The sequence below is a fragment of the Kluyveromyces lactis genome, assembly GCF_000002515.2.
Source record: "Kluyveromyces lactis strain NRRL Y-1140 chromosome B complete sequence".
NCBI lineage: Eukaryota > Fungi > Ascomycota > Saccharomycetes > Saccharomycetales > Saccharomycetaceae > Kluyveromyces > Kluyveromyces lactis.
This window is the reverse complement of record NC_006038.1, coordinates 48474-73201: the sequence shown is the minus strand read 5'-3', so window position 1 is coordinate 73201 and position 24728 is coordinate 48474. Positions and strand designations below refer to the sequence as shown.

General features: G+C 38.6%; 15 protein-coding genes across 15 annotated transcripts; 8 read left to right on the top strand and 7 right to left on the bottom strand.

The window, feature by feature from the left end:
* Positions 1 to 35: 35 nt before the first annotated feature.
* ERV25 (Erv25p) lies at positions 36 to 674 on the top strand (the record flags this gene model as incomplete). The annotated part of the gene is made up of 1 exon (XM_451572.1): positions 36 to 674. One exon carries the CDS (start codon positions 36 to 38, stop codon positions 672 to 674), a length of 639 nt encoding a protein of 212 aa, XP_451572.1.
* Positions 675 to 1001: 327 nt separating this feature from the next.
* Positions 1002 to 1532, bottom strand: RAD33 (Rad33p; the record flags this gene model as incomplete). Its single annotated transcript, XM_451571.1, has 1 exon — positions 1002 to 1532. One exon carries the CDS (start codon positions 1530 to 1532, stop codon positions 1002 to 1004), a length of 531 nt encoding a protein of 176 aa, XP_451571.1.
* A 317-nt stretch (positions 1533 to 1849) lies between these two features.
* On the top strand, positions 1850 to 4960 carry SPT5 (transcription elongation factor SPT5; the record flags this gene model as incomplete). Its single annotated transcript, XM_451570.1, has 1 exon — positions 1850 to 4960. The coding sequence occupies one exon, from the start codon at positions 1850 to 1852 to the stop codon at positions 4958 to 4960; it is 3111 nt and encodes a 1036-aa protein (XP_451570.1).
* A 303-nt stretch (positions 4961 to 5263) lies between these two features.
* On the bottom strand, positions 5264 to 5479 carry MRPL39 (mitochondrial 54S ribosomal protein bL33m; the record flags this gene model as incomplete). Its single annotated transcript, XM_451569.1, has 1 exon — positions 5264 to 5479. The coding sequence occupies one exon, from the start codon at positions 5477 to 5479 to the stop codon at positions 5264 to 5266; it is 216 nt and encodes a 71-aa protein (XP_451569.1).
* A 930-nt stretch (positions 5480 to 6409) lies between these two features.
* Positions 6410 to 7219, top strand: TIF35 (translation initiation factor eIF3 core subunit g; the record flags this gene model as incomplete). Its single annotated transcript, XM_451568.1, has 1 exon — positions 6410 to 7219. The coding sequence occupies one exon, from the start codon at positions 6410 to 6412 to the stop codon at positions 7217 to 7219; it is 810 nt and encodes a 269-aa protein (XP_451568.1).
* A 514-nt stretch (positions 7220 to 7733) lies between these two features.
* On the bottom strand, positions 7734 to 8918 carry RPN9 (proteasome regulatory particle lid subunit RPN9; the record flags this gene model as incomplete). The annotated part of the gene is made up of 1 exon (XM_451567.1): positions 7734 to 8918. One exon carries the CDS (start codon positions 8916 to 8918, stop codon positions 7734 to 7736), a length of 1185 nt encoding a protein of 394 aa, XP_451567.1.
* A 301-nt stretch (positions 8919 to 9219) lies between these two features.
* Positions 9220 to 10947, bottom strand: SNX41 (Snx41p; the record flags this gene model as incomplete). The annotated part of the gene is made up of 1 exon (XM_451566.1): positions 9220 to 10947. One exon carries the CDS (start codon positions 10945 to 10947, stop codon positions 9220 to 9222), a length of 1728 nt encoding a protein of 575 aa, XP_451566.1.
* A 315-nt stretch (positions 10948 to 11262) lies between these two features.
* DYN2 (dynein light chain) lies at positions 11263 to 11751 on the top strand (the record flags this gene model as incomplete). Its single annotated transcript, XM_451565.1, has 3 exons — positions 11263 to 11272; positions 11412 to 11434; positions 11521 to 11751. 3 exons carry the CDS (start codon positions 11263 to 11265, stop codon positions 11749 to 11751), a joined length of 264 nt encoding a protein of 87 aa, XP_451565.1.
* Positions 11752 to 11866: 115 nt separating this feature from the next.
* On the bottom strand, positions 11867 to 13237 carry KLLA0_B00759g (kinesin family protein; the record flags this gene model as incomplete). The annotated part of the gene is made up of 1 exon (XM_451564.1): positions 11867 to 13237. One exon carries the CDS (start codon positions 13235 to 13237, stop codon positions 11867 to 11869), a length of 1371 nt encoding a protein of 456 aa, XP_451564.1.
* A 755-nt stretch (positions 13238 to 13992) lies between these two features.
* On the top strand, positions 13993 to 15108 carry NCS6 (Ncs6p; the record flags this gene model as incomplete). Its single annotated transcript, XM_451563.1, has 1 exon — positions 13993 to 15108. One exon carries the CDS (start codon positions 13993 to 13995, stop codon positions 15106 to 15108), a length of 1116 nt encoding a protein of 371 aa, XP_451563.1.
* A 259-nt stretch (positions 15109 to 15367) lies between these two features.
* Positions 15368 to 17830, top strand: ZRG8 (Zrg8p; the record flags this gene model as incomplete). Its single annotated transcript, XM_451562.1, has 1 exon — positions 15368 to 17830. One exon carries the CDS (start codon positions 15368 to 15370, stop codon positions 17828 to 17830), a length of 2463 nt encoding a protein of 820 aa, XP_451562.1.
* Positions 17831 to 17923: 93 nt separating this feature from the next.
* Positions 17924 to 20491, bottom strand: FIR1 (Fir1p; the record flags this gene model as incomplete). Its single annotated transcript, XM_451561.1, has 1 exon — positions 17924 to 20491. One exon carries the CDS (start codon positions 20489 to 20491, stop codon positions 17924 to 17926), a length of 2568 nt encoding a protein of 855 aa, XP_451561.1.
* A 1248-nt stretch (positions 20492 to 21739) lies between these two features.
* On the top strand, positions 21740 to 22809 carry YPT31 (Rab family GTPase YPT31; the record flags this gene model as incomplete). Its single annotated transcript, XM_451560.2, has 2 exons — positions 21740 to 21785; positions 22196 to 22809. 2 exons carry the CDS (start codon positions 21740 to 21742, stop codon positions 22807 to 22809), a joined length of 660 nt encoding a protein of 219 aa, XP_451560.2.
* Positions 22810 to 23148: 339 nt separating this feature from the next.
* CHZ1 (Chz1p) lies at positions 23149 to 23667 on the bottom strand (the record flags this gene model as incomplete). Its single annotated transcript, XM_451559.1, has 1 exon — positions 23149 to 23667. One exon carries the CDS (start codon positions 23665 to 23667, stop codon positions 23149 to 23151), a length of 519 nt encoding a protein of 172 aa, XP_451559.1.
* A 436-nt stretch (positions 23668 to 24103) lies between these two features.
* On the top strand, positions 24104 to 24679 carry SMB1 (mRNA splicing protein SMB1; the record flags this gene model as incomplete). The annotated part of the gene is made up of 1 exon (XM_451558.1): positions 24104 to 24679. The coding sequence occupies one exon, from the start codon at positions 24104 to 24106 to the stop codon at positions 24677 to 24679; it is 576 nt and encodes a 191-aa protein (XP_451558.1).
* Between the last annotated feature and the right edge of the window lie 49 nt (positions 24680 to 24728).

Genomic DNA, 24728 nt, shown 5'->3' with positions numbered 1-24728 from the left:
GCAAAGAGACAAACCATATATATACAGGCCAAAAGATGAAGAGCTTTGCTGCTTGCGTGCTTCTACTATGTGCTTTGTTCTTTGAACAAGTATTTGCTGTACGTTTCGACATTCCAGCCTCTACGAAACCGGAACAAGTCTGTATTCGTGATTTTGTCAGTGAGGGTCAATTAGTGCTCATTGATATTGAGACTGATGGTTCTGTTGGTGATGGTCAACAGTTGAATCTATACGTTCGTGACAGTAACGGTAACGAATACCGTAGGAATAGAGACATTGCTGGAGAAGTACGTGTTGTATTTACTGCTCCACAATCCACCTCATTTGATGTTTGTTTCGAGAATGTGGCGCAAGTTAACGGTAGATCTTTGAGCCGTTCCATTGAATTGGATATTGAATCCGGATCCGAGGCTCGTGATTGGAACAAGATTCAAGCCAGTGAAAAATTGAAACCGGTGGAAGTTGAACTACGTAGGATTGAAGAATTGACTGACGAAATTGTTGATGAATTCAACTACTTGAAGGGGAGAGAAGAAAGACTAAGAGACACCAACGAGTCCACCAACAGAAGAGTTAGAAACTTTTCTATCGCTGTCATCGTTGTTTTGGTCGCTTTGGGTGCATGGCAAGTAAACTACATGAAGAACTTCTTTAGAGCTAAGCACATTATTTAGAATGTTCGAATAGTTTCAATGCCTTGAATCTCAATACGATCTTCAAATATTGAATTGAAGAAACATACATCATATGGTGAGCCTTTTATACGTGTACAGTATCTATATATGGAAAATGGCATAATTTCTAAATCGGACGAGTAGAGGGGGAAAGGGATTATATTATGCCTAGACGGGTAGGTCTTTGTTTTTGCTAGAATTCTATGTTGATATGGCCACCAGTTACATTTATAAGTTTTGTACTAAGTTACTAGTGATATTCTTCCAAATGTTCCAAAGATTGACGTGTTTTTTAGGAAGTGAATTATTTAGTGGATTGCAATGATGCTAGTATCTTAATAAACCCATTTTACCAAGTAATTTGGCAAAGTCTAGGTAAGTGACAAATACCCTCTCGCCGTTCGTAGCCCAACTTACCATTGACAGGATAATATGTTGATCCATATCCACTTGAACAGCAGCCTTCTGGACATCTTTAACACTTATCACGTGCTTCCTTAGTGCAACCTTAGGGAACTGTTGCAATCTACCGGTATATTTTAATAGTAGTTCCCATTGTTTATCTATTATACTCTCGTTGTCCATGAAGATCAAGAGTCGATAAGTGACATCCAAGAGTTTTTCGAAATCTATGACGTCAATTCCATCCAAGCATAAGTCCTTGAATTCTAATAATCCGTACCATGATTTACTGATTTGTAATTCCGTATAAAAACTAGAAATATCAGCCCACTTGAATTCACCTTCTTCGGTGAAGCTTAAATATATCGATAGGACTTCATCTTCAATCTCGGTGGGCATTCTGGCCTCATTCCATCTGGTAATTGTGTCATAACTGACATCATTCTTTTTCCGCATAACTACATTATCTGGTCAGCAATGACTCATCGGTTAATATTGTCCTTAACGTAGCCAGAGCTGATGTTATATATTAAAGACTACATAAGGTACTAGCTGCCCGTTCGTTATGAAGTGATGCAGACTGATTCATCGGCTACTTAAGTACTTTTGAAATACTTAGGCGAGAGTTACCCTCTATTTGTGATCCTTGAAAAATTTCAATCTAAACTTCCCAATTTTCAATACAAAAATGGTAGTCCACGCTAAGTTGTAATGATGATCAGTATGCATTACAGTTCGCATTCACGATACAAAGCAACAGTCAGTAAGACGTCATGAGCGGTACTGCTGAGGAATCCGATAAAGCAGAGGCTGTTTCTGTACCTGAAACAGTTTCTGGGTCAGTTGAGAGTCAAGATAAGGAGCATAACTCTACTTCATCTTCGTCTGATTCTACAGATGTGGTTGGAGGCAAGAAAAGAACTATCGATGAAGTTGATGGGAGTTCTGAAAACAACTCTGCATCTGTCGATCAGTTAAAGGACGCTCCTACTGATTCTAAACCAAAGACAGAGGCTACTGAAGATAGTCCAATTAGGGGAAATCAAGGGAACAATCAAGAAAACAGTCAAGAAAACAAAGACGATGAAGATGATGAAGATGACAATGACGACGATGACAATGACGATGACGATGACGAAGATGAAGATGTCGAATCATATAGGAAGAAGCAACGTCGTGAAAGAAACAGATTCTTGGATATTGAAGCCGAAGTCAGTGAAGACGAAGACGACGAAGAAGATGAAGAAGATTCAGAACTAGTTCGTGAAGGTTTCATTACTCGCGGTGACGAAGAAGACGAAGAGGATCGTGGTGGTAGAGTTGATGACAGACTGCATAGAGAATTAGATCAAAATCTTCAAAAAACTGCGGATGAAGACATGCACAAGATCGCTGAAGACTTCAAGAAACGTTATGGTCGTGACTCTTCCAAAGATTACCGTGTACAAACTCAAGGTGGGTATGTACCTCAGAGGTTTATGTTACCAAGTGTTGATACTGCTATTATTTGGTCCGTTCGTTGTAGACCAGGGAAGGAGAAAGAACTAGTGAGAAAGTTGCTAAATAAGAAGTTTAACTTGGATAAATCTATGGGCTCTAAAAAATTAAAGATTCTGTCCATCTTCCAAAGAGACAATTACACAGGAAGAATCTATATCGAAGCTCCAAAACAATCTGTTATCGAAAAATTTGTCAACGGTGTTCCAGATGTCTATTCTAATCAAAAGCTTTTGATTCCCGTGCAAGAACTACCTTTACTATTAAAGCCTACCAAGTCAGATGAAGTGAGACTTGATGTTGGTTCTTATGTTAGAATTAAAAGGGGTATTTATAAGAATGATTTGGCAGTCATTGATCAAATTAGTCAGAACAACTTAGAAGCTCTATTAAAGATTGTACCCAGATTAGACTACGGTAAAAATGACGAAATCGACCCAGATACAAATCAGAGAAAGGCAAAGAGAGCAACGTTTGCTAGTAGGCCTCCTCCTCAATTATTTAACCCTACTATGGCATTAAGGTTAGACCAAGCCAACTTATTCAAAAGAGATGACAGGCACTTCACTTACAGGAAGGAAGATTATGTTGACGGTTATCTTTTCAAATCTTTTAAGATTCAGTATCTTGATACAAAGAATATCCAACCTACGGTGGAAGAATTATCAAGGTTCGGCAGTAAAGAAGGTGATGTCGATCTAGCAGCTATTGCTCAAACTATGAAAAAAGCTCAAGCTTCTAAAGCTATGTTTCAACCAGGTGACCGTGTTGAAGTGTTGACCGGGGAACAACGTGGATCTAGAGGTGTGGTGACTAGAAGTTCTAAAGACGTCATCAGCGTTAAACTATCGGGCTTTTCAGATAAATCATTAGAGTTCCCAATTGCATCTCTAAGAAAAATTTTCGAACTTGGTGACCATGTCACAGTAATAGCTGGTGAACATGAAGGTAACGCTGGTTTGGTTCTTTTGGTGCAGAACGGTCAAGTCACATTTGTTTCTGACCAAACTAGAGAAAATTTGACAATCTCTGCGAATAACTTGAGTAAATCTATGGATTCTACTCCGACATCAAGCGAGTACGCTCTACATGACATTGTTGAGTTAAGTGCCAAAAACGTGGCATGTGTGATCCAGGCTGGACATGATATTTTCAAGATTATTGACGACTCCGGTAAAGTGGCTACTGTTACTAAAGGCTCAATTCTTGCCAAGATCAATGTAGCAAGAGCGAAAGTAGCTGCTGTCGATGGTAATGGTAGAGAAATAAAAATTGGCGATGTAGTAAGAGAAAAGATCGGTTCCCGTAGAGAGGGACAAGTACTCTACGTTCAAAACCAACATATTTTCATTAGATCGAAAACAATAACGGAAAATGCCGGTGTTTTCGTTGTTAATCCAATGAATGTCGAGGCTGTCGCCTCAAAAGAAAACTTGATGTCGTCAGCATTGGATTTATCTAAAATAAATCCAAATATTGCGTCTAAGATGGGACCACCACAAACTACTCAGCAGACGCGGTTAGTTGGCCGTGACGTCGCTTTGAACAAAACTGTTAGGATACGTTCTGCGGGATACAAGGGGCAGTTGGGTATTGTCAAAGACGTCAATGGAGATAAGGCTACTATTGAATTGCACTCCAAAAATAAGCATATTACAATAGACAAAAGAAAACTTACTTACTTCAGTCATGAAGGTGGTGAAGGTATAACATACGATGAACTTGTTAGTAGACGTGGTAGAACTCCACATACCAGATTGGGCCCAAGCTATGTCAGTGCACCAAGACACATGGCTGCCGGTGGTGCGGTGGCAACGAACACTCCGCAACAACTTCCTGGTGGAATGACTCCTGGTTGGAATGCATTTGATGGCGGTAAAACTCCTGCGGTTGGCCAGAACGGAGGAACTTCATCCTGGGGTGGTGCTTCGACATGGGGCGGACAAGGCCCTGGTGGTGCTTCTGCCTGGGGTGGAGCTGCTGGAAACACTTCCACCTGGGGTGGGCAAGGTGCTACATCAACTTGGGGTGGTGCGTCCACTTGGGGTAATAAATCTAGTTATGGAGGCGCCTCTTCTTGGGCAGCAAGCGGAGAATCAGGAGCAGCTTCTGCCTGGGGCGGTGGCAATAAATCAAGCTATGGAGGTACTTCTACCTGGGGTGGTAACCAGGGAGGTGTCTCTGCCTGGGGTGGCAGTGGTAATAAATCACAACGATCTAAAAACACCGGTGGAAGTTCCACTTGGGGTAACAATCAATCGCAGCATAACTCAGGAGAGAGATCCGCATGGGGCAATGCATCCCAACACAACAATAGCGGCAATAGATCTGCTTGGGGTAATCAGGATGCTAGAGGTGGTGGAAGTACGTGGGGTGGAAATAATTAGAAATAATCATACAAGTTATTGCCTCACGATAATTTACAAACCTATCAATTGTTCATCTTATTATCTCCAAATTACTCCACGCGATGTGGATGTTGTATATATAGTCTTGCCCAAATTAGTCTCAGAAACCAATTAAATAAGTGAATTAAGTAAATGTAATTTAGTTAAAAATTTCGTTTCTTTACTACAAACCGATACTACTATAGAACTCTTAAATCACGTCTATTTCAACGGTAGTTATTGCAGTGTGAGTGTTTTCTATATACATGCAAATGGTGTGGTTAAATTGTTAAATACAATTCATTAACGTCTTGCGGTACGTAAGAAGTCCAATGGTTTCCTCTCTGCAACCTTTCTTTTCTTGGCCTCTTTGAACAAAACATGACGTTTAGCTACAGGGTCGTACCTCACCTGCGTCACTAATGGTGCAGCTCTATTTATCGTGACATGACGGCTCACACCTGTCATAGCAGTTGATATCAGTTTGATAACTGTAGTCTTTGTCTTAGCCTTGGCCATCGTTTTCCTGTTCGTTTGCAGTTTATATATGATATCCTTAGCTCTGTGAAATTCCTTGAATTTGAATTTGAGACAGAGAAGTACGCAGGATAATATTACTTTCTGCCCTTAATACTTTCCGATGATACACCGTCCTATGCAGAAATTGATGAACTCCCACTACTTTCAGTATTGATTGGGTCGGATACATTGCTAAAGAAGAAGTAATGGATAATCAAAATTTTGTCAAATCACTACATACGTTTTGATGAATATGCAATATACATAAAAATGATCCGTACTTCATATCACGTGAAACAGATACATATTCACAAGTCAAGTTAAGTATTCGCATATAGTTACTCTACGCTTTTATCAACAAGAAGGTATTAACTGAATTGATTGGTGTACACAGTACGGTATAATTAAGGTAACTAATTAGTGCTGGAGCTTACGGATCTCTGTTACACCCGTGCAACACGATATACATTACTGATGAAAATTTTGAAAATTTTCCAAAGCTCATCGCATAGAGACAGAGGCAAAATCAGCGAAAGAGAAGAGAAAAAAATGGAAATTCAAATGAGTTCTAAGTTACCTGCTAAAATAAACGTAATGGTAAGGTGACCCTAGAAGGTGCATAGGGTTTCATCCAGCTGTTTGATAGAAGAAAGGAGTATACTGCGCCAAGTGTATCCGATTTACGTGTTTCAATAAAGAACTGAAACAAAAATTTGAGACTATCATCTGTGCGAAGTTTTTTTCTTCAAAGAGAATTAATTGATATCGATCAGATTATCTACAGACCCATAACTTGAAAGGAGGATATTTGACATACCTCAAATCAGAATTGGGCTTCTTAATTGTTGATAGTATAACACGCGTCTAGAAATTAAAGGAATTTTTTCTACAATCCTATTTTTTTAAGGAGATAATACAAAGATTCACAACATGTCAGCTATTCCTGAACCAAGAATCATCGAGAATGACGATGGTTCCAAAACCGTCATCAGTTTCAAAATCCAAGATGGTAAGAAGTACAAGGTTACGCAGAAGGTTAAGGAAATTACTGTCACCGAGAAAGTTAACAAGAACATCGCCTTGAGAAGAAATTGGAAGAAATATGGTGCTGATAAGGGAGCTGCCCCAGGACCAGATATTTCAACCACTCAATTAGGTGAAGAATTAGAGTTAGACTTGTCTCCTAACTGGAAGGAAATGGAAGAAGAAAAGGCAAAGGAGAAGGCTGCTAACTCGACTCAAAAGGTAATTACTTGTAGAATTTGTGGTGGTGCGCATTTCACCATGCATTGTCCGTACAAAGACACTTTGGGAAAGAAACCTACTACATCTGCTGGTTTAGACCCGGCTATCGGTGGTGGAGATATGAGCGCTCAAGGAGGCTCTGGCTCTGGCAGATACGTGCCACCATCCCTACGTGCTGGTGCTCGTGATCCATCTTCTAATGCTTACCAAGACCAAAGAGAACGTGATGATGCAAAGACTATTAGATTGACCCAGGTTAACGAACTTGCAGATGAAGAAGTGCTTAAAAGAGAATTACTCTTCCCATTCGGTGAGATTCCTAGAGTATTCGTCGTCAAGAACCCAGAAACTGGTAGATCCCGTGGTGTTGCTTACGTTACTTTCCAAACTGAAGAAATTGCTGCTCAAGCTTTGAAATTATTGGAAGGCAGAGGTTTCATGAATTTCATGTTACACGCAGAATGGTCTAAGCCAAAACCAAAGAAAGAAGAATGATAAACTGTAAGAACTCGCTGATCAAACTGATATAGTATTTTTTGAAGAGAAAAACTACTTCAAAACTAAGTTCTAAACCCATTATTTCAATACCAAGGTCTCTTTACTTCTACCTTCAAAGTTGTTGCATCTTATCTTACAGCTTATTTGTTCCCTACAATTTATCCCATTCCTTTCATAACATGGGATATCTCTGCGTAGCGTGACGTATGTGTATCCTAATAATCTTACTTCCTGGTTGAACAAATGAGCATATCACTCAGCATCATACGGTTATATTATATGACATTCTTTGACCCATTTTGCTCTCGAACGATACAATAGCATATGTGTATAATTACTACATTCGAGTACTATGTGTGTTACGTATCTACCTGTATATTACAAACTCCAAGATATATCGTCTAACTCTTTCAGAAATTCAAACCGATCAATGAAACATGTTGGTGGATTTCGTTTTTCATAGATATTAAGCGGATGTACGTAGTATATAATATGTGACGATACTTAAGCATTATACCCAAATACTTTTACCCCTTCCTTCAATCTTATTACCCAATTTCGACACTTCATCTTGCCATTTTATCAAGTTATCTTTCATTTTTTTAATTTGCTCTTGGTTGATGATCCTAGGCTGAACCCACGTAATTGTAACCAATTGTTGGACTTGATCTATTGATCCCTTCAACAATCCTAAGCTGATACTTCTCATTACTAAATGTTCAACACTGTCGATAGGTAAAAATGTGGCATCTGCAATATCGCGGAAAGACAACGTTCTGATAGACTTTGCAAACACGCTTTCTACTAGAGTCATCAAACAAATCTTTTGTCTCAAGAATGACTCATGTTGAGCTAAGATTGGTACCTTGGGAATTCTTTCTTTTGAAATTTGATCAAACTTTTGGAAATCCCCTTCAGTTAATGCGTTCAAGAATCTGAATAACCATTCGTATTCTTTATCGTTTGAAATACTTGAAATAATTGGATGCTGAAGTAGTTCACCGAAATTATAGATATTGTCACCTAACAATGCTGCAATGCACAAATTGTATGCCAATTGTTGTTGTTCGAGTTGTGTCAATCGCTGCTGTTGTTCTTCCGAAGTGATTGTTGAGAGATATAAAAGACTGGTATAATAGAAATTGTTGAAGTCTTTCTTTACTTGGTAATAGGAAGCGTTACACGAGTAGTAGGCACCGGTAACTCTGAGAGGTACCGAATCTTGAACATCAAGTGTTTTCCCAATAGCGTCTAGGATGTCTCTGACCTCAACTAGGTCCCCCTTTTCCAATTTCACACGAGCAATCTCAATATCTAACAACAAGTTCCCATTTACATGAGGTTTTAAACCATCGTTTCTTTGCTTCTTTTCATCAATTTCTTTGAATTCCTTTTGAAGATCCTTTAGATATTGTAATGATTCTTCTGTGTCATCGTTTTCTTGTAATGCTTGCAACAAAAACTCAACAACATTCAATTGGTTTATCTTGTCAATGAACTTACTGACAAATTGGGTATAAAGGCGAAGTCTGAACGATTCTGATTTGCTATCATGGAAAAAAATCGCTAGCTTCTCAGTTAACTGATGCCATAGCTTCCTCTCATACAAGTCTTCAAAATCGTCGAATAATGGGGCCAATTCACTATTGACTTCCTGCTTCAATGTAGATAATATGGTGTCAATTTCGTGTGTCATATTTTGACTATTTAAGCTTGCTGAAGTGCTGTTAGTCGTGCGATGTATGCCTTAATCTATAATCTTTAATATTCTGTTCGCCACCTTACATTTCAGAAGGTGTATCGATCTATATATTTCATATTTACAAAACGTCAATCGAAGCATGAAAGTCGTTAATAATGACAATTCTCCAAACAAATGCTGTGAGAAGTGGATGAACTAGATATGTGACAGCAAATCATCTCCATCTGCACTTTCATCATCAAATAATGTAGTTCAATGCAATACTTCATGCCTTTCTTTTTGAGATATAAACCTTTTATATGCTATCTATAGACTGTTTGGCATTTTTCCAAGACTCTGAACAATCCTTTAACCATGATGTTATATTGTGGGCTAGTTCGCGGAAAATGAGGAACCACTTCTCATGGAAATATTTCTCTAAGTTATTCAAAGAGTTATCCATTGACTCATTGACTTGTTGTAAGTCCTTTTCGATGAGTTTGAAACATTCATTCAGTTTTTCAAGTTCCTTTTCTAGTTTGTTTACCTGTACAACCCGTTCGTCTTTAGTTAGAAGATGAGGTTCGACTTCACTTGAAATCGAATCAGATCCAGACTTGTTGTTTGGAGATGCTGATGACCTGAAAAGCCCCATTATCTGTTTGTCCGTGTGATTCTTGTTTGCTGACTTACGCGTCATGGAGTCCATAACTTGAGCAACGGTGGGTGATTCCTCTGCATTTAATTTCAATGCCTCGCCCAATCGTACAGCTTGTAGGTCTGCCTCTTTCAATTCACGGATTCTATCTTTCCTCTTCTTTATCGTAGTTTCAATTGTGTAAAATTGTTCTTGCTTGAAATTTCTGAAGTGAAGAACTCTTTGTGCTTCATGAATGAACTGAAGCATTTCTTTGCTTCCCTCTTCTAGACTGATCATGATTGCTTCACTAAATATCTCTGCACTAACATAATTCACATCGATTGCTTGACCTGTCTTCTCTATTCCCATCGATAGACGATTCATTTGTTCAAATAATGCACTCACTTGAAACACGCTATTCTCTAGACTGAACGCGTTGAAATACGCGCCGAGTTCAGATAAAACAGCCGAATAAGTTTGAATATTCGACCTTATACTTCTAACGGTCTTGTTCAAAGGTTGTAGGATCGCCTTGTACCTGATGAGATCTGAATCGTAATCCGCGAACTTGATCTCCATCACATCGTTCCGGCCTATCAATTGTTCATGCTTACGCATTGTCAGCACCGTAGGTGTTGGCAATAATAAATGTATGGGGCTTGGTTTCGTGGGATTTAATGGAGGCGCTAAAAGATTATTCATTGGTAGGATTGAGATCGGTGGGGTATTTAAAACTTCCTTCCAGAAATATTCTGGATTCAAGAATTTTTGAAACACGATATGATTCCTTATCTCTCTCACTTTATGGCAGTTATTTAAAAACCTTGATAATAGCCTCTGTCTTCTTTCTATAATTTTGATATCCTTCTTTGCATGCAAAGGATTGAACAAATACTTTATAATGGGGTGCTTTGAAGGAATGGGTGGTATAATAATTGTAGGTAACAACCTGCATAAAGATTGCCTTAATGAGTCGAATTCAGAATATCTCCTAGTTACCACAATGCCTCCAAATTCGATCTTATAACCGATTGCATATTTGCCATAAATGTCTCTATATTGGCCTGCATCAACAATACGTATTACTTCTGGATTTTTGCCTTGCCCTAAAAGGTTCGTATACGAAGTCTCAAACGCACTGGACCTCGAAAGTTCAGCACTAGCAAATCTCCAAGTCTGTAATGTATCATCGTCAATTTCCTCGGCTGGCTCGTCAGTTTCCTCGATCGGTTCAGCTACTGCATTGGATTGAGCATTCTCGTCACTGCTACCATTTATTGATGGCTCCGTGAAGTCATAATCGTCGGGACCATCTGTTACAGCCGCTATCCCAGATGCATAAAGGTGGGTGGTTCCACTGAACGGATTGTTGTCCTCTTCGTCAGATCCATCAAATACATTCATTATTAATAGAATAATTTTGGTCACCAGCTTGACTACAGCTTGCCCCCTCGTTAGTCTGACGCTGATATTAATATTTAGCGTTGCTTTGCAGAGGGGAAGATCCCTCTTTTGTTTGCCTAATTTTCGACCTTTTTTCCTTTGAAAGTTGACAGAAATGATAACAAAAAATGGACTACCTTCACATTAGAAACCAAAATAATAAAGACTTAAACAAAGGAGACATTAGCACATATCCAATCGATTGTGAATTGTATTGACCTCATTTACTATTCTCTGGTGTAAGGAAATCTTTCGGATAATTAAATCAGGGAACTAATGTCGAAACGTATGTATCCGTGAAACGAAAGAGTGGAATGAGAGTTTCCTGTACTTCTTTCCACGGAAATCCATTCAATTCTAAGGAACCTAAGTTTACTAACATAGACAAACCAACATATCAAAGTTGTGCCATTCCATTCCAATAGCTGTTCTAAAAGCTTCTGATATCGTATGTTAATCTTTTTTGATTTCTCTTGTTATTAATCACGTCCAGGGATACTAACCATTTTTTTACTTTGATGAAACTGATTCTAGACTGATGAATTAAGAGATGAGATCTTCGAATTGAGTTCAAATGCAACGGCGAATTATAAATTGGAAAGAGAGATCGCAGCATATATCAAGAAACAATTAGATGTGTCACAAGGAGAAACTTGGCACGTAATTGTGGGTAAAAATTTCGGATCATACGTCACTCACGAAAAGGGCTACTTTGTTTACTTCTACATTGGCCCATTGGCATTCTTGGTGTTCAAGACGGCCTAGTCACAGTCCTGTCAATAAAATCAGAGTCTAATGTAATATCAAATTTACTAAATACCCATCGTCTCTCCTTGTTAAATATTCTTGATAGATTTTGTTTTGTTTTCAGCCTATTTACTTATGTAAAACTAGCAATGTCATCATCTAGCCGGGATACGAAATCATCAAAATCCGAGACCAACTTTGTTGCCTCCATAATCTTCGTGTCATGATTATTATTACTAAATAGGGCACCCACAACACCCAGTAGAGCGGTCTGTACATTGCTCATTTCGAGTCTGGAAAGCTTGTTTTCATTTTGTAAGCTCTGAGATTTGGTTATTTCATTCGTAAGCTGATTTTCTAGATAATCATTCAACTTTGTTATGTGATTGAATCGAACCAACAGTTTCTCATGAGTTTTCCATTGTTCCGACTTAATGTTGTACTCGGATTGTAATGAACTCATCTCTGATTTAAGCATTTCTAACTCTTTTCTACTTGATGCCGCTGCTTCCACTGCTGCTTTCATGTCTTCGTTAATATTCGGAACAATCTCGTTCATGGTTGCACGTAATTTAATTTCTTTCGCCGTAGTAGCATAACGAAGGGTGGATAAAGATTCCTCAAGGTCAATTGGCGAAATACATGCGATCATGCAAGTTTTAGAGTTACCGCCGAGGTTCTCTTTTAAAACCCACGTCAACAACGAATCTCTGTATGGAATTAAATGTTTCGAGTTCTTTGCAAGCTGGGATATACATCTGCCAAGAGTACTCAATGATTTATTTATATTTGCTCCCTCTTTCATTCTCTTACCGTTATCGATACCCATAGTAGCGTTTGCTCTTTCACTTCCCGCCAAATCAACTAGTTTCAAATCGCTTTCACGAATGGAACCATCAGGTTCCTGCTGCTTGATTGACAACGTAAATATGGCATGCGAGCGGCTGGATTCCATATTCATCCGAGTTGATGCAACAGATCTTTTTGAGTCACCTATAGACAAATACTCCAACACTTCTTCCACTCTGTTTACTTTGAAAGTAGTGATGTCCTGTACAAAAGTTTTCTTATCATTTGTTTCACGCACCCTCGGCGATGTATCGCCTAATAAATCTATAAGTTTCTCGTTGTAAATCTCAAAGTATGTTATTGACACGGAAGATACCGTTGTTTTATCCAGTTCTAAGGCATCAAATAAGTCACGGCAAAGTAACGGGATAATTCCTGGGTTTGAATTAGTCCCACGCATTGTGTATGTTTTACCAGATCCCGTCTGTCCATATGCAAAAATGCAAGCATTATAACCTTCCAGGGCATGCAAGACGTACTTGGAACATAACTCTCCAGGTATATCAGTCTGTGATGACGATGTATCAAATATATGATCGAAATTGAATGACCTCAGTGGTGGTTCCACAGTAGATATAGTTTGATTTTGAACCTTAAAATTCGTCTTCGTGTGTACCGGTCGTAAACGAATAACAACCTGCACATTTTCACTCATAGTGTGTTACCGTCCACTTCAGTATGGAATGTGCAACCAAATGAACATTGCCTATTCCTTTTGAGTTAACTGAGCAAGTTGCATGCCTTGTACAATACACTTTTCAGTTCTTATTCCATTTTATAGTGTTTTAAGAATTGTTTACTTTTCGAATTTAATGTGATGTGTCAAATCTTGTGTAATGTTGAAAATATACGTTGAAAGAGTACATCCAACTAAAAACCAAGCATTGACCTTGTTGTCTAAATGTTGAATTGTTTATTTTAGAAGAGTGAAAGCATTAATATAAGTACGCGTCTGAAAAATATTTGCAAGAATTGACGGTAACGATGTAAGCGACTATGTTATCTATTATGATTTTTGTACGTGAATGTACTTTCTCTTGCAAAAAAGAATAAAAGTGTAAATGGTAATTTATATCAGTAAGGTTTCAAAATTGAATTCGCTATGTTAAATGAAGGGGTTAAGTACATACAATACATAGTACCCTCAAGTGATCTTCACTTGTCGAATCTCCAGTCTTAAACCAGCGATTACGGTGTGTCACTTTCATTATATCAAAAATCGACAGTACATATTTACTGTTACCCGCAAATGTGACAGCGCTATGTAGAATTTCTTTTGAAAGATTTTATGCATCCCAATGGTCAACTTCATCGAGATGAGTAGAAGATAAGATCATTGTTTATGAAACAGCCAAAAACATCCCATTATCGTGTAACACACCGCTATACAGTCAGACAAATCAAGTCTCCATGTTTACACCACCGACTGATCCGAAGAAATCCGTCAAGGTAAAGGTCTCACAGCTCTGTGAACTATGCCATGCGAGAAAGGCAGTGATGAAAAGACCGAAGAATTTACAACGGATCTGTAAAGAGTGTTTCTTCTCTGTATTCGAGACAGAAATACATAACACCATTGTATCAAACAACCTTTTTCACCGAGGCGAACGTATTGCAGTCGGTGCTTCTGGAGGTAAAGATTCCACGGTCTTAGCATACGTTTTAAAGCTTTTGAATGATCGCCATGATTATGGAGTTGAGATTGTTCTTTTGAGTATTGATGAGGGTATTGTCGGATATAGAGACGATTCGTTAGCTACAGTGAAGAGAAATCAAGTACAGTATGACCTTCCGTTGGAAATAGTATCTTATAAAGATTTGTACAATTGGACAATGGATGAGATCGTAGCATGCGCTGGCATAAGAAACAGTTGTACCTATTGCGGAGTCTTCAGGCGACAAGCTCTAGACAGAGGAGCTGCCAAGCTAGGAATCAAACATGTAGTTACTGGTCATAATGCGGATGATATGGCGGAAACCGTCTTGATGAACATTTTACGTGGTGATGTTGCCAGGCTGGAAAAATCAACATCCATTCTTACTCAGAGTAGTGGGTCACCGATCAAGAGGTCGAAGCCGTTCAAGTATTCATACCAAAAGGAAATTGTCTTGTATGCCCACTATAAGAAATTAGACTACTTTTCAACCGAGTGTTCTTATGCCCCGGAAGCGTTTAGAGGTACCGCTAGAGAACTCATGAAGAACCTGGAAGCAATCAGACCAAGTTGCATTATCGACATCATTCACAGCGGAGAAAGCTTGAAGCTAAAACCAAAGCGCGCTAAGAAGGCACCACCACCAAGTCACATGGAAATACGGCCCGATGGCTCAGTGTCATTACAAAATGAGTTTATCGATGGAAACAGATGCGAAAGATGCGGATATCTTTCCAGTAATAAGATATGTAAAGCGTGCATGCTTTTAGAGGGATTGGAACAAAACAGAGCTAAGATCCAACTTGAAAAAGATTCAACTACTGAGGGAGCTGCAAAACTATCAAGAACTCTTGAGAAATTACAGTTCTGAACTATTAGCTGCTCATTTTAGTACTCCTTCCTGCATGTCTTTACTAAATATTACCATATTTATAATTATTTTATTTACATCTCAAAATCGTTACAGTTGCACATTTTTTTTTGATGAATGCAATTTAACTGCAGTATTTCAGATATAATAGAAGTTCTAATAATGCATGATGAACAATACAAAGACGGAAAATACACAACGGTGTAGGATAACAAAACACGATAACGGTCGTTGAGACCGCATTAACAATTTAACAACAATGAGGTCTTTTATAAAAACTCATAAAAGAGCTTCATCTTTAGATAATAGCCCCAGAAAATCTTCCAACGAAAGTCCCGAAAACAGGAGAAACTCACAAGGTTCTTTTGGGACTGAGCTATCTTATCCATCAGGGTACCCACCTAACAATGTTTTAAAGCAATCTTCAAGTTTCGAGCCGCTTCATAAACTTACTAGTAACAAAATTTTCAGTTCTAAGTTGTTTAAGAAAAGCTCCAATGGAAAGACCAGTTCATCGAATACGTCACCACTGCTAAGCCGGTCTGATGCAGAAACATTCGCTCCTTTACTTTCCAACACCAATAACATACCAGCCATCAAGGGTACCCGAAAGCATGAATGGGGTGATAATGATGATACTTCAGAATCTGTTATTCTTTTGAATAGGACTTCAATGTCATCTATGTCCGATACTAACCAAGACACGCCGGATACTGAAATCGTTCGTATACATCCAAATTCCCAGCAAGGAAGTATTTTATCGTCACAAACGTCTGCGGATAGAACACCGAGACTTTCGCTTGAGGAAGCAGAAGACGTTGAAGATTATGACATAACAAAACATTCCTCTCTGAGTAGGAGCCAATCCCTCAAAAAGAAAAGAAATAGACTTGCCAGAATCCATTCACACGATGATATAATGCATTTGAGGAGCCAAAGTTCATTTTCAAGCGACCTATTGGGTAGCGGGTTTAGTCCTATACCTGAGAAATCGCCAAACCCATCACCTCTACCAAAATATGAAAGATCTCCTAGAAAGGAGAATAACATACTTGACAGGACAAATCTTTTCGACCTGCGAAAGATTTCAGAAGCTTCTTATACTGCAGAGGATGAATCCAATTTCAATAGGCCATTTACAGGAGTTGCAGGAGGTGAAACTATTCAAATTACAACTTCCATCAAGGACAGCTTCGTACCATCACCGGAGACTTCTCATAAAATAAGATTCGCCGCAGATAATGTAATTCCATTGAGCAAAGCACAAATTATAGAAAATTCTGCATCCGAAGCTGATGAAGATGATTCAAATGAAGAAGACGGAGAGGAGGAATCAGATTCCTCTTCTAGATTTTCATTCGAAAACGGTAATGATCTGTGTGGAAGAACAGCTTCTTTGAAATATTACTCAACTGAAACAAATACCCCACCACTGTACGTGAATGATATATATGAGAACGATAATTTTGACGATGAAATGAACTACTTTGATTCTAATGAAGAAGAAGATGAAAATATGGACCATTTATATGGTGGGGACAATACAGCGTTATCAGGCTTTGCAGGAATGTGTACGTTGTCAGACGACGAATTTGATCGCACAAATGCAGCAATATCACAAGAATTATCATCGCACTCGTCCCAGTCGTCCAAAGGATATACTGAAAGACAGAGAGGCTTTTCCAAACGCGATTCAAACAAAAGTTTTGAAGATGGGAATGACGATTATGACCCGTCAAACCATTGCCGATCGTATCATGATATATATAACTTAAGTGACGAAGAAGAAGCGCAAACTATCAACAAGAAAGTTACTGAACCTCGTAAAAGAAAAATTTCTGATGGGACTAATAAAGTTACCAAATACGCTGACATGTTTTTGCTCAGTGACGATGATGCGGAAAGTGGTTCTCAAGATGAAGATTTCGGAGACGAGAGTCGCGAAAACGATGTGAAGTTCAACGTCAATAGTGAGCGGTACGGGGTTGAGCACACGAATTTAGTGACAACTCAGAATCATAACTTAAATCCTATCAGCTTCAAATCTCCAAGCCGCTTCTTGGATGTTTCAAATGTGAATCATTCTCCTTTGGCGTATAAAACTCCAGAGAGAAATATCCTAAAGTCACCTTTACAGCAGCCCATAAAATATCATGGAGTGAGCAGCTTACTCGATAATGACATCCAAGGGACGATGAAAAATCTATATTATATAGATGAAACCGACGAGGATAGGTTTCTTGAAAATTCTGCTGAATCAGAAGAGTACTATTTGGATGAAATAAATGGGATACCGGAGGATTTTGAATTTTCGGACGATGAAAATATTATGCGGAATCTTTCACCTTTAAGTAGGTTGAATCGAACAAAACTTTTAGCCTTTAGAAGGACACATAGCTATTCTGACCGGCCACTGGGTGTATTGAAAGATAACACTCCTCTTAATTACAAGTTGGAAATAAAAAATAAAACAGTCACATTTTTTGATCATAATTCAATTCATAGGTCATATTCTGAACCTTTCAGTTCATCATTACTCCATGATTCCCGAAAGTCTGAAGATAATTGCGAGGACCGAATACTCGATAACAAAACTCTTGCTTCACCTGTTACCCCCAACAGCTCATTCACGAAGCCTTCTCCAAGCTTTACACAGAATTCTTCCCTCAGCCCAATTCAGGAATCTACGACCTCATCAGACGCATCTCCCAAGATATTATAAACAGGACATTTAAAAAGACAATCTGTAATATTACATACCGTACCATCTCATAGCCGGATATTAACTAACTAGAATAATATATATGTTATTGTGTTAGTGTTGTATCCCCTGTATTCTCTCCATATATCTTCTCTGCTTTTCAGGAGACATTTTATTATGGCGCAGTGCATTCTTTTGTCCATTGAGCAAAGGTCGTGGGAGTGGTGGCAAGGATTTTGACTTAGATATAGTTCCCGGTTCCTTTTTATTGTTTGAAGTTAGCTCAAGTATTAAGCCCTTGAGTTCTTCTGCTGTCTGTTCGCATAAATCAGCAATTTCTGCCGATTTTCTTTGAGATCGAGGACTTGCGAAGCTTAAGGAGTGGTTTTTTGCATCATCTTCAGGAGGATCCAACACTATAACCTCCACCATTTTGCCACCGTGATTTTCAAGTATGGTGTAGTCTTTATCTAGATTGTAGTGGCTGTGGAAATCTTGAAGTTTGTTGCTGTCACTTGCACGTAGTTTGTCATTAGAATAACATGATGGGCGGGTCTCTGGAGCCTTAGAGGACTTTGCCTGCCATATATTCGGCAACTTATACTGATCAGATTTTTTACCAGTTGTTTCCGTTAACGCAGGTTCAGTGACAGTAGTTGCAATACTGGAATACGATCTATGTGATACCTCTGATTCATACGATGACTGACTGTTTGTTTTTGTATTATTTGAAAGTCTAGTAGCTGGATCCAGGAGAGATCTGTTTCTGCTAATATCTTTTAGTGCTTCTGCCATTATCCTACTAGTTGGAATCTCCAAAGATGTCTCAATATTAGTTGCAAATGAGTGGATGGTGGACAACGGTTTTGGTGGGATTGGTGAGCTGGAATTTACACGGCCCTGTTCGGCATTTTTCTCTACGATAATGGCGATCGGAGTAGCTTTAGAGGGTACTTCGTCATCTTGAGATTGTTCATCGACAGTAACCTTGGGTAGTGCCTCAGCGCTATTCATGAAACTAAATTGTTGGTCATCTTCAGAACTGTATACTGAAGAAATGTCGTAAACTTCTTCCACACTTTTATCACCTGGGGTTTCGTCAATACTAAGGGTTTTATTTCTAGAATTTATCGCCACAGTGGCTGTTTCACTTCCAGGGTACTCAGTACGCAGGCTCAACATGCTGCTAGGTCTTAGAGGAGATCTTTGGGGTATTTTAGGAGCTGGCGGACTGCTTTCTTCCTGAGTGTGTATGTCATTCACGGGAGACATTGTCACAAACATGTCTGTCCCATTATGAATACTTCTCGACCTTTTATGGGCATGAGATCGAGGGCCCATATTCTGCCGCAGCATTTGCCTTCTTCTTTCTATGTCTGCATTCGAAGGGTCCGCAGAAGTCTTTAAAAAGTTATTATCATCATTTGGAACTTCAGAGTTTGGAGGAAATTTGAAATTCAGATTCGGTTCATTCTTTGCGGGACATTCCGAGTTCTTCGACGATATCTGCTCTTTAGATTCCGTAAAGCTATTAAAGAATGCCAATGTTCCGTTCTTTGTAGTTGGTCTAGGTATGTCTTCAATTGCTGGAATGGTAATTTCTTTCGTCGGCGTTGCAAGGATTTTTAATGCATTACTTTTGACTAACTTAGCTTCCGGGTTTTGGATCTCAATTTCAGGTAATGTTTTATTTAACGCTGGTTTTGAGTGATGTGTTGAACTCTTCTTCAAGTTCCGGACTTGTTTCTTTAAGTCAACATTGGCATCTTCATCAATACCTAACTTAGCATCAACATCATCATCACTAACATTGAAAGACAAGTTATTATCTGCCGAAGGAATAGATACATCACTTTCTTCCACATAATTCTGCAAATAATCCTGCGTATCTGAAGAACTTGAAGCATCCGAGTCGCCATCTCCCAAATACACGGAGTAACCATCACCATCGAACACCAAGCTATTTCTCCTCTTATTCTTATTATCAGGAGAAAGATATGGCGGTAAGTGGATTTGTAATGGAATGGGTACTTCGTATTTATTCATCGGCGAATCTGATCTAATGTACAGTTCCGATGCAGTGTTTTCGTTTGGCAGCAAAATTGGTCTCTCTTGAAAGTCCAAGGTACAATTGTTACCGGATCTTGGATTGTAGGTTTCGATAGTTTCCACGATTATAGATTGTATCGAATTGTTTCTTGAGTGGGATTTACGCGGAGATCCATCAGGAGTGGCATGGATACTACCAGAATGGTCCATTGTGCTCATACTTTGATACCTATTATGATGATCCCATATTTCTTTCGGCACAGGAACGTTAACTTTCTTGGAATAATCAACAAACGTGGGCATTTCCTCATGCATGTTTAACGATGCCGGATACACAATTTTGCTAGGAGACTCTGACCTTGAACAACTCATTCTTGTATGAGATTTGTCTGAATCTAGGAAGTGAGGATTTTTCTCATGTCCAAAGTGACTATTAGGATGGTTTTCTTCATCATTATCAATAGTTGTATCAATGTCGCTTGATCTTTCTTCTACTGGGAGTGAGAACCGCACTTGCGAAGAGCAGGGTTTGTGTGATTTCTGAAAAGAACTGTTCATATCTTGTTGTTTCAAGCATGATTGTGGACTGTACGTAGATTTCGACTGTTTAGTCGGTGTACTGAAGTAGGACATCTAATGCAACTAGTTTTTCGTTTGCTTTATACCTGTCTCGTTTCGCTTCAATTGCCTTGTGTATCTTCTGTTAATATACCACACTGCCACGATTGTAAACTTCGTGCAGTCTCGCCTAAAGACCGGGTCTCAAATGCGCAGAATAAAACACACACTCTCTTTCCTACTACTGTCTACCAACTCTGAAGAGTTCGTGGTGATGCTTGGACGACTGAGTCTGCTATTCTGGTACCTAAACGTTTAATAAACGTAGCCACTTAAAAACCAAAGACCCTTGCTACGAGGTAGTTTTTGATGAAGATATTTTAAATAAGAAGAACGTCCCTCACAGTTCCATATGTTTCAAAGCATATGTAGAGACTTTCTCGGTACATGGCTATGTGATGTAGATGTGTTTTTTTTCCCATCCGGTATGTTTACCTTTTTGCCAAATTGGGAATCGTTATTATATAATACTTCATCAAATGGGTCTCGAAACAGAGCATCGAGGGGAAAATGGGGATCTATTTCGGGTTGGAAAGAAAACTGCGAGGAGGGATGGAGGGAATGCCTTTTTATAAAACCACGTGATCAATAACCGTATAATGTGACTAAGGACTTAGAAAAGTGTAACACAATTTATCATAGTGAACAGCCTGTTCTAAGTCACAAAAGTAGGAGACAGTTGCATATATAAAAAAAAATAAAATGCACTAGACTCTTCAAATAATGGAACTCATCTTGCTTTCGTCTTGATGATGGGTTGTTCTTTGTACCTTCTACTTTTAACTCATTTGTCATTCCAAATCGTAGTGTAAAACTAGTTCACCTCTTTCAAGAACTTTAGCAAGGCATGCTAATCTCAGAGCTATGCACTACTCACTAGCGTAAAAATACTGAAGTGAGATAAAAAAAGTAAATACTCTTCTGTTCCTTGGATAATCGAAATTTTCAAAATATATAATTCATATCAAAGAGTAATGTCAAAGAGGGATTGTGGTAAACACAGGGGTTTAAGATAGTGTTCAAGCGTTGTTTACACGTCTGTCGAACTTATAAATTTCAAGAAACGTTATCAAATCTTATAAATACTGTGCCAAGTTTGGTTTATTTTGTCGTTTGAATATATTGAAGTGTTCTTACAGGTAAAGATTATAACGTGCTTTGTGGAGAATCACAAGAGGAAGATCATCTGGTTAACCAAATTTATCACGATACCTAATTAGGTAACTATAGAAGAGCAAGAAACGATCAAGACGAAATTTCAACATGCAGGGAGAAGATTACGGATACGACTATGACTTTTTGTTTAAGAGTATGTTTTAATTTGTTGAACAAGTGCTAGCGCTTTGAGAAAGATTAGTTATCAGCTAATTGAATTATATAATAGGAGGGGAGGCAGTGATGCCCTATCACTTACCTCCAATGATGGAGTGTGCAGAGCGTTATTTCAACTGCTTCGAAGCCTAAAACCAAAACGTTTCGGTGGCATGTTCCGTCAACAGGGGATCTCCAGGGTCCCGTCCCTCCTCTTAATTCAGTTGAGTCTTTTAATCTTAATTCAGTGGTTATACTTTGTTCATCGCACATGCGAAATTTTGTTAACACCAAGGGTGGTGGTAATAATCTTATGCTTCTAAAATGAGCAGTTGTTTTACTAACCCGAAAATTATATCAAAAAACCGTATTATTGTGGTTTGCTGGATACGATTATCTTATTAACAGTCGTGCTAATTGGAGATTCTGGAGTTGGTAAATCCAATTTGCTATCGCGATTCACAGCTAATGAATTTAACCTTGATTCAAAGACTACTATCGGTGTAGAGTTTGCTACAAGGACCATTGAAGTGGAAGGTAAAAAGATAAAGGCCCAAATTTGGGATACTGCTGGCCAAGAACGTTACCGCGCAATCACCACAGCATACTACAGGGCGGCAGTTGGCGCTTTAATAGTTTATGATATCACTAAATCAAGTTCCTACGAAAATTGTAACCACTGGTTGGCTGAATTGAAACAAAATGCCGATGAAAATGTCGCTGTTGGACTCATTGGTAATAAATCTGATTTGGATCATAAACGTGCGGTTCCAACAGATGAGGCTAGGAATTATGCTCAAGAAAATCAACTTCTTTTCACGGAAACTAGTGCATTGAATGCTGACAATGTTGACGAAGCGTTCAGAGCATTGATTACTGCTATCTACCAAATGATTTCCAAAAATCAACTAGACTTGAATGACGCCTCAGGAAACAATGCCAACGCTCCAAAGGGACCTACGATCTCTTTGACACCGGCACCAAACGAAAAACACAAAAAGAGTACAAACAACTGCTGTTAGGAATTCTAAACGTGTATTATGGTCATTCCTTATAGGGTGTTTATATAGAAAGTATAAGCCCCGGAAAGAAAAAGGGAAGCAGAATTATCATCGACTGGGACATTTATCCCGATTAAGTTAGACACTTGTTTTATGTATATAACATTGACTGCCATAATTATGCAAATACTAGCTGTTTGGAAGGACATCCTGAAACTTCTTAACTGCAAAATACCTTCTCAGTTCATTGCGTCGTATCCATTGTTCTTTTAAATGAAACACTACCATAATGTCAAACATGGAGATTTAGTGAAACTACAAACTTTTATATGCGCTTGAGTAAATTTTTAATTCAAATTTCTATTTGGGTTCAGTCGGACTAGCAGGGGCAGGGGCAGGAGCAGCTGGATCCTTGAACTCTTCGTCATTTTCTTCATCGTCTTCATCATCATCATCATCCTTGCCAACCTCACCATTTTTTTCCAATTTCTCGGCAGTCTTTTTATAATCAATAATCTTACCACGAGTTCTCCTACCAGTAGTTATAATATTGGAACTATCGATTTCTGAAAGGTCGTCTTCTTCTTCATCTTCTTTTACCATCATTTGATCTAATTTTTCGTCATCGACTTCACTTTCACTATCTTCTTCCTTGTTAGCACCAGAAGTAGCAGATGCCTTGTCTTCTTGAGCAATTTTTTCATCCAAATCATCATAGTTTCTTCTTCTTCTCTTCTTTTTAGATTTCTTATCGTTGGCATCAGCGGTAGAAGCAAGCTCACTTTCAGCACTTCTTTTAGCTTGTGAAGCAACGTTGGAAGAGTCAGGCTCTTCTGCACCTATTTGAAATTCTTGCTTATCCTTAATTTCTTCAGCCATATTTGCAAACTTTGTATCTGTTGATATGATTAGTGTGCTGATGTTCGAGGAGTACGACCTAGGCTCACGCAATGCTTTTTTTGATCTAAAGATGCTTACCAGTATTTGTTTCCTTTTCGCATCTTGCGAACCAAATATAATTCATATTATCTCAAATCCCAAAGAAACATAATTTTCCACGTGATCATTTTTTTTCATAGCCGCATAGTGGATGAATTCTAACTATCATGTTGTATCGAAAATTAAAACATTAACTAGTTTCACGATCAATGAGTAACTTGCGTTGGTCCTATAAAGAATCACTGCTACGGACCGCTTTTTTGTGCATGATATAAGGATACCTCTTACAATCGAGTTTACAGTCTTTTTCACTTTCTTTGTTCACCAAGAAGAATAGTTATATCTCTAAGCATATCATACAAAAGATACAAGGACGATGTCGCAAGTTGAAGTTAAAAAGAAGGAAACGAAGCTATCAGATTTGATAGATTATAGAATACGAGTCGCTACCCATGACGGAAGGGTTTATATTGGCCAACTTATGGCTTTTGATGCATATATGAACCTTGTAATGGGAGATTGTGTAGAGGAACGCATGCCTCATAAACAAATCATAGAAGTACTTAAAAGTGGAGGAAACTTGTCAAGCAATGTGCAAGTCGAAAGAAGGACTTTTGGACTAATAATTTTACGGGGTGAGCATGTGTTGAGTACCTCGGTTGAGTCACCTCCCCAACTCTCTAAGAAGGAACGAATCGAAGTCCAGAAGAAGAATGCAAAAAAATTAGATAATGCGAAAAAGGCTCGTCAAGGGAAGACTTCTAACAAGATGAACGTTGGAACGAATGGATCTAATATAACTTCAACTAACTCAGAAAGTTCAAATAGAGTTACGAAGCCAAGTCATAAACCTATCAATACGAATTCTGGAGCTCCCAGTAGGTTTAATTCTAATAGTCAGGTACGCCCCAGCCGGTTCCAAGCCCCTCCAGGCTTCAAAAAAAGAAACTAAACCAGCGAACAACTTGTCATACTTATTGATATAAAAAAAATTGTTTTGG